General features: G+C 46.7%; 1 protein-coding gene across 3 annotated transcripts in view; it reads left to right on the forward strand.

Moving 5' to 3' along the window:
• Positions 1-13859, forward strand: part of ZC3H6 (zinc finger CCCH-type containing 6) — a 30145-nt gene extending 16286 nt beyond the window's left edge. The window contains exons 6-13 of one of the 3 annotated variants that reach the window (XR_013956715.1): positions 2265-2381; positions 3819-3930; positions 5264-5373; positions 6146-6399; positions 6999-7513; positions 7786-8025; positions 9822-12405; positions 13639-13859. Coding sequence is in view for 2 of the 3 variants with exons in the window: in XM_080616717.1 (XP_080472843.1) it covers positions 2265-2381; positions 3819-3930; positions 5264-5373; positions 6146-6399; positions 6999-7513; positions 7786-8025; positions 9822-11314 (2841 nt within the window). In the remaining variant the exon portion in view is untranslated. Of the gene's footprint in view, positions 1-2264; positions 2382-3818; positions 3931-5263; positions 5374-6145; positions 6400-6998; positions 7514-7785; positions 8026-9821; positions 13492-13638 lie in introns of those variants that run through there. The other 2 variants (XM_080616717.1, XM_080616718.1) reach the window with 2 other exon arrangements.
• The last annotated feature ends 14 nt before the right edge of the window (positions 13860-13873 follow it).

Genomic DNA, 13873 nt, shown 5'->3' on the forward strand with positions numbered 1-13873 from the left:
AGGCTCATAAAGAGGAGGAGAATTTTCCTACCTGGAAGTAAGAAGGAAAGGTGGAAGGTGTAAGAGGACAAGAAGCGTGTTGAAAGGGCTGGGCTGGGTCAAACTGGAGAAGAGAAGGCTCCTTAAGGGGGGACCTTAGAGCAGCTCCAGTGCCTAAAGGGGCTCCAGGAAACCTGGAGAGGGGCTTTGGACAAGGGCCTGTAGGGACAGGCCAAGGGGAATGGCTTGAACCTGCCAGAACAGGGGAGACTGAGCTGAGCTCTTAGGCAGAAGCTCTTCCCTGTGAGGGTGCTGAGGCGCTGGCCCAGGGTGCCCAGAGAAGCTGTGGCTGCCCCATCCCTGGCAGTGTTCAAGGCCAGGTTGGACACAGGGGCTTGGAGCAAGCTGCTCCAGTGGAAGGGGTCCCTGCCCGTGGCAGGGGATGGAACTGGAGGAGCTTTAAGCTCCCTTCAACCCAAACCAGTCTGAGTTCTATGATTTTTTCTCTTATCTAGAAACTTCCTAGAATTTCGCAACACTCAAGGTACAAAATATAATTGGTAAATTAATAATAATTTGCTTGTTTTTCTTGTAAATATGAAAAAGTAGCAGAAGGTGGTTCATGGGCTTTGGCTTTGAATGGTGCAGGGACTTCAGTGTTAACTATATCTGAAATTAAATGTTTTGCTGCTACCAGCAAAGAAAATGGACATTTTTTTTCTAGTTTCTATCTGAATCATGAGGAATTATCCTTCTCTTCCATAGCTGTGACTGTGGAAATGGAAATACACGTGACCCTGGTTTTCATCTAGTAATTCTGTGCACAGGAATTAAGAGACAATGTAGTGTTCAGTATTTGCACAGGAGTTGTAAATGTCTCACTCCAGTCTTCACTTAAATGCAGACTGATACAAAACCAGTGATTAATGGGTCAAATCCATCCATGGCTGGAAAACATTTAAGCCAACTCATGTTAAGTTTGAAATGTCTGTGGCTCTGCTCCCTCCTGCCCTCAGGAATGCACGTGGCTGGCTTCTAACTAATGTGGTGGTGGAGAATTTAGCCATGTTCATCTTTCCCCATGTTTTCTGCTGGCCAAACTCTCTGGGGCTGCTGGGTGGTCCTGATCAGATCTTCCCCAGATCTCTTAGATCCTCTTTGATGTGTTAGGATGATGCTTTGTTTGTAGGACTTCTTCTTGTAGAGCATGCCCAGTCCTCCAGTGCCATATCCCAGCCTGTGGGGAAGGGTGGAGGCAGCTCAAGCAGGTCCCAGCAGGCAGAAGGCAAAAAGCTGGGCTCCTGGCTACAGGGAAATAAGGAAATGGGACATAGGTTCCATGGGTTTCAATCTTGGTCCATTGGTTCAAGAGCTTTGTGGTGTGGGACAGTCACTGATTTACTCTCAGAGACTTGGAGCATCCTGTTTATGTGATACTTGCATGAACCTTGAAGAGGATCAGGTATTAAGTTCAAAGCTGCTTTGTGTGAAGCAGCTGAGATTTCTCTGGATTCAGTGTGCTCAGAGTAGCAACATGGAAGTGACACTTCCAGCTTGAAGATTTCTGCTTCTCAGTGTCAACAAAATCTGCAACTCATCCTTAGTGTTGACGTTGTGTGACATTGCTTAATCTGCTGAGCAGAATGGGAGCAGACACTTGGTGTGCTCACGTCGCAGTATGATGGCTGAGGAGAACCACAGCCATTCCAGAAGCTCCTACTCAGCACTCAGGTCCCTGCTCATCTTCGTGAACATGGGGAATGGGAAAAGGCCATTTCCCTCTACCATCAGACCACTTGGAAACCACCCAGCACTGCAGAGACAAGGTTTGTTCTACCCTCTGGTGCAGTTCCAGAGGCAGCAATTCATTAAAGGCTTCCATTGCCTTTACTAGCTGCATGAGGTCCCCTCAGCACCATCCCATACTCCCTACCTAGAGTTTTCCACAGTGTTTTTAGTTTATCCCAAGAGCAGATGCCACATGGGAATCAACTCATGAGAGAACAATTATTTGTCTCACCAAGTGCATAATAATTTTCACATGTTGGGTCATGATTGAATTGTGCTTCCTCTCTGCTTTCCCTCCTGGCATAAATATGTATTAAAGCAGCCGAGAAAAAGTATTTATTTACCTATAATTTGAGCTGTGGGTATAATAATTAAGAACTTAAATCATGGTGAAGTGAATCACATTTTGGGGTGAGTGGTGCCCCAGGTGTGCTCTTAATGTTTCCACAACTGTGCTTAATAAGAAAGCATCAGCAGGATGTTCATTTCTCTTACAGGATGGCAAACCAGTGAAGAAGTGGGTGAACATGAGCCAGGAGTTCATAAATCAACACACAGTGGAACACAAAGGCAAACAGATCTGTAAATACTTCCTGGAAGGGAGGTGCATTAAGGTAATTGTGCACTTGTTGGTCTCTGCTTTGCTGTGAGGAAGGGGGGAAGTGGCTCTGTTCTGGTTTACTTCAGCTGCTGCAGAGAAAATGTATGTTGAAATCAAGTGTTTTGGTGTTTAATGTTTTGAGAATTGATAGATAAATGCAAACTTATAGAAAAATATGTTACACACTTTGAATTATAACAAATTCTATCAAAAATATTGTGTTTATTAGTACAGACAGTGCAAACATCTGTGCTAGTATCATAAACTCACGCTGCTAATGTATCCTGTAAATACACATCAAGTCTTACAAGTGTGGAGTGTGTCAATAGGCAATGATTCTGAATGGATTAGATTATTTCTCTTTATGTGCCACTGTTAATTTTGAGCCATTGAAGGAATTGCTTAATGATGCTGAATTACTTCTCTCCTAAGTAAAAAGTGGGGTTGCAGCAATAGTTCTCCTACCAGAGAATCATCTTCCTGCAGGCAGCAAGGGGAAGGCCGCAGAAGGAAAAGAAGGCTCTTCAGAGCAGTCTGCTTCAAACGAAGCCCTTCCAACACAATCTCTCACTGCATAAATGAACTGCTATTGCTTCATTTTGAAGCTTATTTATGCTGCTGGGGAGTTGCATCCTCTGATGTCAGAGGAGTTCAGTCAGTTATAAACCACACTTGAGAGAACCTGCATGCTCCTCAAAGGCGTGTATCATTTCTGTGTGGTTCCTCTGTGTATTTAGAGGTAGAACATCCTGTTTCTTTTTCAGGTGGTGAAAATAAAGGTAAAAATGTGTTTTTCCCAAACCAGGAGCAATAGGAAAACACGATTTGTTGCTGCCTTTCTGTGTTCTAGTGTGTCCTGCTCAGTGAGATGAGGATTTGCTGCCACCTTCAGTTTTAAAACAATAAAAAAATACTCTTAGTGTGGTTTTCGTGAAAATCACTACAAAAACTGTGCATAAAACCTCTCACCCTACACCCTAATGTGTAGTGTGCTGTGGCTGATAGAAACTTGGTATTATTTGGACTCTATTTTTCCTCTGTGGAAGAGTCTTAATACTTTGCTTGTTGGACTTTAAGTTCTCCCACCCCCCCTTAAAACAGAATCCATACATAACATGATCCATAACTGTTTGTGTGGAAAATAATGTTAGTAAAATACTTGTTTAAATATCTTTTTATTGCAAATGACCAGCAGAGACAGAGAAAAGAACTGGGACTGAAAGAGCAGTTTGTTTCCTGTGAGCGCTGCCTGTATTTTAAGTCCCAATTTAGGAATTGTTTCTTTGTGTCCAAGCCCCCTAATCTCAGTTTTAGTTTGCTTCTAATGCAGTTCTGTGTTAGTAAAGATAAAAAGCTGCAATTCAGCAAAGGAGGATGTTTTTCTTTAAATATTGAGTAGAATTACTCAGCATTTCAGGTGGATGATGGGTTTTCTTGGCTTTATTTTTAGGGAGAGCAGTGTAAATTCGATCATGATGCAGAGATTGAGAAGAAGAAGGAGATCTGCAAGTTCTACATACAGGGTTACTGCACCAAAGGAGAGAATTGCATTTATTTGCACAATATCCTTTAAAAAGTAATACTTGAGTTAAACTGCAGGTTTATATTTACTCTTAAGTGATGTGATTTTCAAGGCTATTTCTTTTTCTAAGAGACTGTACCAAAGACTTTGTAGATTTAATACACAAAGATTATTTTTTTGTGGGGGGCATCAGGAAACAGCTGTGAACCTACAAGAACCCTGAAAGAGGGGCTTTGACAAGGGCCTGTAGGGACAGGCCAAGGGGAACTTGCCAGAACAGGGGAGACTGAGATGAGCTGTTATGCAGAAGCTCTTCCCTGTGAGGGTGCTGAGGTGCTGGCCCAGGGTGCCCAGAGAAGATGTGGCTGCCCCATCCCTGGCAGTGTTCAAGGCCAGGTTGGACACAGGGGCTTGGAGCAAGCTGCTCCAGTGGAAGGGGTCCCTGCCCGTGGCAGGGGTTGGAGCTGGAGGAGCTTTAAGCTCCCTTCAACACAAACCAGTCTGAGATTCTATGATTCTGCTGTGGAATTGAGACCTTGTCCTGGGTTCATCAGTAGCAGTCATTTTTCTCCTCCTTAGTAGCTGGTGCAAGTGCTGTGTTTTTGACTTTCAGCCTGAGAGCAGTGCTGATAACACTGATGTTTTTAGTTGCTGCTCAGTAATGTTTACTCTGACCAAGGACTTTGTGAGTCTCATGCTCTGCCAGGGAGGAGGGCAAGCCGGGAGGAAGCAGAGACAGGACTCCTGACCCAAACTAGCCAAAGAGGTATTCCATACCACAGCACGTCATGCCCACTATATGAACTGGAGGCAGTTACCCAGAAGGGTTACATCGCTGCTCGGGTCAGGCTGGGCATCGGTCGACGGGTGGTGAGGGGTTGTATTCTCTCCCCTTGTTATTTCCTTTATCATTATTATTATTTGTGGTAGCAGCAGTGGTTTGTGTTACACCTTAGTTACTGGACTGTTCTTATCTTAACCCATGGGAGTTGCATTCTTTCCATTCTCCTCCTCATCCCTCCGGGAGAAGGGGGGGGAAGAAGAAGGTGGGGAGGGTGGAGTGAGCGAGCGGCTGCGTGGTTCTGAGTTACCGGCTGGGCTTAAACCACAACAGACCTTCACCTTTTTAATCACAATTTTAGAATAGAGTCAAAAATAACATTAAGGCCACAGTAATGTAATCATGAGTGGAATATTAAATGGAACTGAGAGGTGTAAGTTGGTTATTAGCTCAAAGTTCTTATCATAGTGCTTTGGAAGGGTGAAGTGCTGGTGAAGAACCAAAGGATAGTTGAGAGCAGCATTTCATAGACTTGCCTGACTGCACAAACTAGAGATGAGCCTTTGTTAGGAATCCTTAACCCATTGCTTACATGAGTTCCCTTGCAAGTTCTATCACACAGGAGCAAAGTGCTACCAAGGAGATAAGTGCAAATTTTCTCATGCTCCCCTGACTGCAGAAACGAAAGAGCTGCTGGATAAGGTGAGCAGTTTGTGCCCTGGGAACAGGAGGGTTGCTGCTAAAAACAAGGAGGGGGGGAAGCTGGAAATTTCCATGTGATTCTCAGGGAATGTGATGCTAAGCACTAATGATGTTAAACTTCCCTGTTGCCTTTTCGCATGGTAAGTCTGTGGCCAGGTTCAGTATTAGGAATTCCTAGCAGTCATTTTTAGCCGTATCAGACATGTTGATTTTCCCAACTCGTGTTTCTGTCCATGAACTTTATTTGTGCCCCTGCCTGTGGATGTCTTCATGGAGTCTGTAACAAGAAGGGTGGCTTTTATGTGGCTTACCTTTAGCGGTGTAGAAGTTAGATGTCACCTGACTGACGTCTGCACTCAGGGTGGAGAAAGGAATGAGGTGCCTCCTCTGAATGATTCGTGAAATCCTGACCTTTAAGTAGGGTGTTTGCGTCTCTCTGCACTTCCTATACAGCAACCCTTAACTGAAAGTGACATGAATTTAACACTTGAAGCATTATGGATCTTGGAACAAGCCCTTCAACTTCTGTAACTTACAATTACTGTTTGAAGGAAATTACTTGTGTGCAATTGTCCCTTCCTGGCTGCAAAAGTAGTTTCACCCTGGTTGTGAATGGGTGTCCTGCAAAACAAGTCATAATGGATTTGCAGTCATTGTGAGTTTGATGTTAATAGTACTATTGTAGCAGGTAATCAGATGGAAAGGGCAGGACTGAACTGAGCTGCCCATGCTGCAAAGTTGATGAAGTGTTTGCTACATTCTTGTGTTCCAGGTTTTGAATAACGAGGAGGAACCGCAAAATGAAGATGAGAAAGAGCTGGAGGAGCTCCGAAAGCGTGGCATAGTTCCTCTCCCTAAGCCTCCACCGGGAGTGGGGCTTCTACCAACCCCACCAGAGCAATATGCCTTTTCTGAGTCTGACATGGAAAACTACCAGGATCCATCAGGGGACTATAAGAAGATCCCGTCTCTGTTTGAAATAGTTGTGAAGCCAACTGTGGATTTAGCACACAAAATTGGGAAAAAGTAGGTGTCAGAGCTTAGTGCAGAACCCTTCTTCAGACACGGCTGCAGGAGTAGTTGAACAGTTCTCTTAGCTCCTGTCACAAGTGTGCACTCCTGAGTGTATTTGCTGAGTTAAAATCCTGTCAGATATTGGCTGTCATCATTACTTCATGCTTTCCCTAGAAGAGAACTTCCTGAGCATTGCCCTTCCAGGAAATCACTCTGTTGGCTCTTGGTTTGGCTCTGTGCCTGTGTGCCTATCTCTGCTTGCAGGCTGAGTGGTTTGTTCTCTTCCACAACCTCTTTATGGCTGTAGCTAACAGACACTCCTGATGGAGACTGTTTGCCTTGGGATGTCTAAAACTCTTTGCTGCAGCAAATACCCAGTTCTGCATCTGCTAGTATGTTGTACATGTTCTACTTCCAGACACTCTGTTGTGTTATGATGAATATTTAGTGTATGGAGTTACTGTCTCTGAAAATGACTTTGCTTCTTTCAGATTTTAATCCACCTTAAGATCAGCTAAGAGCAGACGTTTAAGGGTGAGGAGGGCATAGCTAACAGGCTGCTGATCTTTGTAGGTGCAGAACCTGATTCTGTGATTTCCTTTTGCCTGCAGGCCACCGACCTTCTACAACAGCGCATCGCCCCCGAGACCACCGTTCCCGGGAAATGACCCGCATTCCCAGCACATGTATAACCCAGGGTCAAGTCCAGGACCAGGACCTGGCATGTCCCAAGGACATAACGGGCCACCAATGCACCCAGGTTCTCCTGGACATCATCCATGTGGAGGGCCCCAAGGCCCGGGCATGCCACAGAGTCCTCCCATGCAGGGTGTTCCACCAGGCTTTCTCGGACCACAGAACCAGAGTGGCATGCCTATGCAAGGACAGCAGGGTGGCCCACCTCACACCCCACCAGGTCTTGGTGGGTCTTATAATGCCCCAGGAGGACATATGGTGAACATGCCAAGAGAGAATCACTGTCCTCCAGGGCCACAGTACCAGCAGATGCCTGGAGAGCGGCAGCCCAACATGAATTATGAGCCTATTCAGAACGCAGCTGACTTCTATGACAATTACTATTCCCACCAAGCTGTACACAACTTCCAGCCAGCCAATAACTCCGGTGGTAAGGACACTTCAGAATTGCTCTTCCTTGATCTGGCGCTTTGCAGTGGTGTGGTATTGAAATATCATGGCTCCAAAGCTGAGCTGCTGAGAGGAGCTTGGATAGAAAGCCAAACCTCCTGGAATGTCTTCAGTGTAAAGGTGTTTTCAGCTGGTGTTTTCCAGTTGTGTAATACACGTCACATCTGTTTGACTTGATGTGGTTTATGTTTTCTCTCCTCTGTTGTAAAACCTTGTATAGGGTAGCTGCTGACTGGTGTTTTTGTGCTGCAGATGGACCATGGCATGGAGAATTCTCAGATCACCAGGCTCACCTCATGGCTCAAGAGTCGCATCAAGGTGGAAGTGAGTCGGACTGCATGAGTAGCCACATGGGCCATAAGCCAGCCATTAATGTACCAGATTTCCTTCCAGCAATGCAGAAAGCCCTTTACGCAAGACTTAGTCAGAAGCATCAGAGAGATGGAGACTCTGTCAGCAACCAGGGGCAGAGAGCAATGAGCAAAGATGAAGGTAAAGATCATTTTGCTGGACTTCTAAACATACTGACTGTGTATTAGCCTGGGACATGGAATTTTGTCACCTTACCACTCACAATTACTGTGTTTTCAGGTGAATGTACTTGCTTTCCTCCCAGCTTGTTCTAGGATGTTAGTATAGGCTTAGTGCTTTGTTCCAGTTCCAAGTAGAAAGATCCATGGATAATTTTTGGATATAGTTTGTGCTTTAAAAGGTTCTGTTGTGGATAACTCGATTCCTTCTTACAATCCCTCCCAGTTTCCAACTGGTTTCTAACTGCCAGTACTACAAGTGCATCTTAGATTCTGTTTGCACGGTTGTGTCTTAGTCTTTTTGCATATTCCATATCTCTAGAGCAGTGGTTTTCCCTCTGGGATAGCTGAACTTTGCAGTGTTAACCTGGATGATGGAGAGCAGTAACCCTGCTGAATGGATCCAGCCACAGAGTGCTCTTGTCCCTTATCCTGCTCCTTGCTGCACCTTCTTCTGAGGCTGCTGAGTTGTCCACAAGTGCTTCTGTAGGACCAAAAGGCAGCTGCTGTACCTGCTGTTTGTGAGGATGTGCTGTATCCTGGGGTTTTGAGGATGCTGCCCATGTAATTCTGATCAAATGGTGAGAGATGTGGAGATGCAGCCCTCCAGGCTACACAGAAAACCAGAGCACCGGGGGGTAACCTGCTCTGAGCTGGAGGCTGCTCACCACAATGACATGTCCTCCGATTCAGAGGGCTTTTGGAAAGCAGTGTAAGGGGAAAATGTTCCTGTCAGCTGCCTCCACAACGTTCCACTGCCTGTCATTGAGTGCTGGTGTGGTACAGCTGGTAGAGAGGGAATGCAGTCATAGAATCAGCTGGGTTGGAAAAGACTTACAAGAACATCAGGTCCAAGTGTTGCCCAGCCCTGCCAAGGCCACCACTAACCCATGGCACTGAGGCCTCGTCTCCATGGTGTGTGAACACTTGCAGGGACGGTGCCTGCAGCCCTGCCCTGGGCAGCCTGTTCCAATGCCTGAGCACCCTTTGGGGCAGGAATTGTTCCTCAGCTCCATCTAAACCTGCCCTGGTGCAGCTTGAGGCCGGTTCCTCTTGTCCCATCCCTTGTTCCTTGGGAAAGCATGTGTTATTGTGCATTAGATACTGGGGGGGGGCAGTATTTGTCTTCATTTCTCAGTCTACTGAGCCACAATAGACACTGTCGTCTTCTGCAAGCAGGTGAGTTAGGATGTGGAACTAAGCACAGAGCTGGGCTGATGAGGCTTGCCAAGGAAATTATATCCCATAAGTGAGAATTTATCCTTTAAAATAAAATATTCTTCCCTTCCTGAATCTTGAGCTTTCACAAGAATGTGGTGATTTGGATGTAATAAGGCAGCAAATTCCACATCTGTAATTGATCTGGTTCTGAGACTTACGGTGCTGTTTTACTTTTCATTCTGCCATCCCACAATGAAGATCAGTTTCACCAAGACTCACATTTTAAATGGGTTTTTTATTAGTACGGGTGGAAATAATTGTTTGAAACAGGTTATTTTCCCAAGTTAATGTTGACAGAGAGAACACAGCAGAGCTTGGGTGCATCTCAACTACCTACAGGGTGCTTTCGTTACATCAGTTCTTTGTTGAACTGGATTTTTGTCATTTTAGATTACAGTTATTGTAATACAGGGAGAGATTATTTAATACCAGCTCTTTTCAGTCTCAGTTTGCTCAGAAACTACCCTTCATATGAATGAATGGGCAGTATTCCCTGGTGATTGTTTGCTTGACTAATCTTGGTTTGGTGGTTTTCAGATGACAACGTCAACTGGTATTCCAGCAGTGAGGAGGAGGAGGGGAGCAGCGTTAAATCAATCCTAAAAACCCTAAAGAAGCAAAGTGAAAACTTCCGGAATCGGCAGCAACATTCCGCAGAGCAGCACATGCTTGGAATTCCGACTGACCCCCGGCTGGCGAAGGAGAAGGGAGCTGGGCCCCAGGCTGCTGACCCCAGGCTGAGGGCTTCTCCCAGGTCCAACCCGCGGAAGCCTTCAGAGTCCGGCTCCCTGGACCCGCGGCTCGTGCGGGATCCCCGGATGCACAAGGTCAGTGAAGGTGCTCACGGCAGCTCGGCCCTTGGGGGAGCAAAGCTTGAGCTGCACCACGCTGGAGGCAAGGCCAAGCAGAAGGGGATGGATGATGATGAAGAGGACTCGGAGCGAGAACTGCGGGAGCGAGCTTTCCTCATCCCCTTGGAGCCTTTGCCTGGCATGACGCTGAGGGATCCGCGATCCCAGCTCCGGCAGTTCAGCCACATTAAGATGGATGTTACCCTCATGAAGCCAAACTTTGCTAAGCATATTGTATGGGCACCTGAGGACTTGCTCCCCATACCTCTGCCTAAGCCTGACCCCGTCTCTTCAATCAATTTACCTCTCCCTCCGCTCATTGCTGACCAGAGACTGAACAAGCTGCGAGGCTTGAAGAGCGATGCCCATGCGAGCACGCTGCCTGCCGACCCACGCCTGGCTGCCAAGGCAAAGAACAGCCTAGCAGCCCGGGGCAGCTACCTGGATCCTGCTGCAGATTCCCATGCCAGCAGCTCCAGCAAGCTGGGAGATCCCCGCTTACAAAAGAACGTTGATCCCAGGCTCCACAGACTGTCGAGTGCAGACACACATCATGGAGTCGCAAAGGACCCCTCGCACCCCGCCAAGTTTGACCCCCGCCTCGCCAGGTCTGCTGCTGGCTCCTCACAGCCCCCCGAGGCTGCCACTGCTAAACCTGAGCCGGATGCTCTGCCTCCGTACGCTCCCAAACTGGCATCCAGTGGGGTGAGGCTGGGAGCTCCGGGCTCGATCCTGAGTGGAATCAGTCTGTATGACCCACGAGATCACAGCTCGACGCTGGACGCAGCTCCAGCGGCTTCAGGAGAGAATGGAGAAAACCAGAAAAAGAGCATTTTGAAAAATTCCGGTAAAAACGAGCCCGGTGCCCCGGAAGATTCAGCTCTGCAGAAGGAGAAACCCCTGGAAGGAGCCGGCTCCACAGAACCTGCTCCGGATAAAGCAAGCAGCAGCAGTAGCAAACCTCAGGCGAAACACTCCAGCGCTGCCCCCGCGGTGCACAACCTGCCCATCCAGGCGTTGTCGGGGCTGATCAGACCCCAGTACAGCGACCCCCGGCAGGTCAGGCAGCCTGGGCAGGGAACTCAGCCCCCGGAGCCCGATCCTGATGGGGAGTCAGATGACAAGTCCTTAAAAGATGTTTTCAAGACTTTTGACCCCACTGCTTCCCCCTTTTGTTAGCGATCGAGTCTTTTTACTGTTGTGAATATCGCAGGTTTCTGCTGTTTTGTAACTGGTTTACCTCTTTGCTTTATTTATTTGTAAATTATAATTCTCAACACTTTTCAGCTGCTAATCTCAGAACCACATGCAGTCCTCCAGTCCGCTCTAGTGTTTGCAAAGCTGTGGTATTTTCTATAGAAATACTTTTCCAAGTTCAGGGAAGACTAATAATTGACATGTAGAAACCCCCCTTCCCCTCCCATGTATCGTGTTAGAGCTGATTCAAGCACTTTCATTGTAAATAAGCCATGAAGAAGCCCCCCCTCTGGAGCTGTATATGTGTGAGCTGTCTCTTTCATAAAGGCCATGTAGATCTGATTGCCACATTTGTACGATTGTATAGACGCGAGCAATATTATGTACATTTACTGTGAGAGGCAAGGATTGCTTTGACCAGGATTGCCCGACACATCAAGCCAAACCCAACGAGTGATTCCAGACCCCACGGAAACGCTTTCAAGAGGAAAACTTTGCTCCTCCTTTTCAGATCAGTACACGTGAGACATTGTTTTTATTCACCCACTCGATATCCTTAGTGTAAAAGAGACCTATATCACATATTGAGGATGAAAAATGTCATATCTTTTAAAAGTATTTTATTCTATGCTGTATATAGAAGAAATTGTGAAGTACAGAGCTAGAAGGAAGGTCCTGTTCCAAGTGGAGAATACTTCAGTTGTCTAATACAGAAAAGGGTTTTATTTAAGTTTTTTCCACTCCTCCACCCCTCTGATTAGTGCTCTGAGTTACCTTGTGGTGTTCATGTATTTCAATGTATTTTTGTATTCAGCTGCTTAATTTGTATTGCTTTTTTTGTATGGATGTAACTGCAGTACTTGTATTCATGGTGTCTTTATGACATTTTTAACAAAACCATTAAAAAGGGTACAGTTAAAGGCTGGTGCTGTGCTGTTGGCAGGGGAGGAGCAGTGCGGTGTCCCAGGGTGCAGGTGACCATCGCTGCAGTCACAGTCACAGGGTTTAAACATACCTTGTACCAATGCACATGGTATCAACCCACTGCTCTGCTCACAGCCGCTGGCTTGGAGGTGAGTTGTTGCCATTCTCCTCTTTCGATACAGCATCCTTGTGAGGAGTGTGCTGCATGTCCTTCCAGTTCTGAAGCTGTTGCATGCGGAGAGCACAACTGACCTCAAAGCCCCTCTTGTTCTGGCCTTTTTGGGCTGCTTTTGCTGTGGAGGGAGCATTGTCCCCCCTCGCTGGCTGCCTTTGCAATAAAGATGTGCTCTCAGTCGCCACCTGCTTCCCCAGCACTTGGAATGTTTCTGTGCATTCCGTCTCTCCCTCAGTGGACCTTTGCCTCTGTGTCTGTTGGCAAAGGTCACGCCTGCAGCTGGGACAGCACAATCTTTGTCACAGACTCCAAGGGTTTGGGTTCTTGGGCCTGCCAGACAGGCAGGAATACAAATGCCTCGCTTGGATGTGCAAAACATGGCAGAGGAGGCACTGCTGAGGGCAATAATGGTTTCAATTTGCCTTCCTCGTGTCCCAGTGATAAATAGCATTAATTTGATGATATTTTGAATTGTGCTAACTCAGAATAATTGAAAATGAGATGACAGGAGTGAAACTTGGTTGTTTGGAATGATCTATCAGTCCTGTGTAACTACTTATTGCTTCATCTTGTGACAAGTTTGGCTGTTCAAGTTTCATCAAAAACCCAAGCCAGCAGAATCGGATAGCAGGGGAAAATAGTTTGGATGTAGCACATGGATTGATAGGGAAATAAAAGGGAAAAAGTGATGGTATTGAAGCCAAGTTGTGGTTTCACGGAATCCTTGTAGGATGCACAGCTCTAACCTGGAGTTACAACTTCCTGTGTTGATGCCATTGCTAAATAGGATTCTTTGTGGGGATTTTGATGAAAGTACTAGAAAAATAAAGAGGCAAAGGCAAAGCTTTGGTACCGAGAGCAAAATGGCATGTCGTAGTTGAGTAACTGCAGGATATTGGGTGCTTTGCCATCGGTCTGGTTATGGAGCCAGGGTGTGTTCTGGTAGGGGACATGGGATGCTGGCTGCTACCCCAGGGATCTGGTGCCATCTCTTTATCTTCAATCCAATCCCATTCTTCATTCTGGAACAGAAGGGGCACAGGTAAGTTGAAAGGGGGCAGCTGGTGCTTGCAGCCTGTTGTCTCCGTATGTAACTGCTTCCTTCCTTCCTCCTGCCAGATCCAGCCTCCATCGGATTTCCCAGCTACAGCACCTGGGGCTGCAGGGCTCCTCCATCCACCTCTGCTTGTTGGTTTATTCCTTACAGATTCCCTGGTGTGCTGCTGCTGCTGCTCTTTCCTGAAACACGGAGGAGATCCATCCCTACAGTGCAAGTAGGAAGCTATGTGATACAGGGAAGGTGCTGGAGCTGTCGGTGGGGACAATTGTGCTACAGCCTCCAAGCAAGTCACGTCGATCTGTTGTGTGGATTCATTGTGTGTTGTCTCTTCCCCCAGTGCAGCATGCTGGCATGGAGCAGCCTTCCCCTTGGATGCTTGAAA

The sequence above is a fragment of the Psittacula echo genome, assembly GCF_963264785.1.
Source record: "Psittacula echo genome assembly, chromosome: 4".
NCBI classification, from domain to species: domain Eukaryota; kingdom Metazoa; phylum Chordata; class Aves; order Psittaciformes; family Psittacidae; genus Psittacula; species Psittacula echo.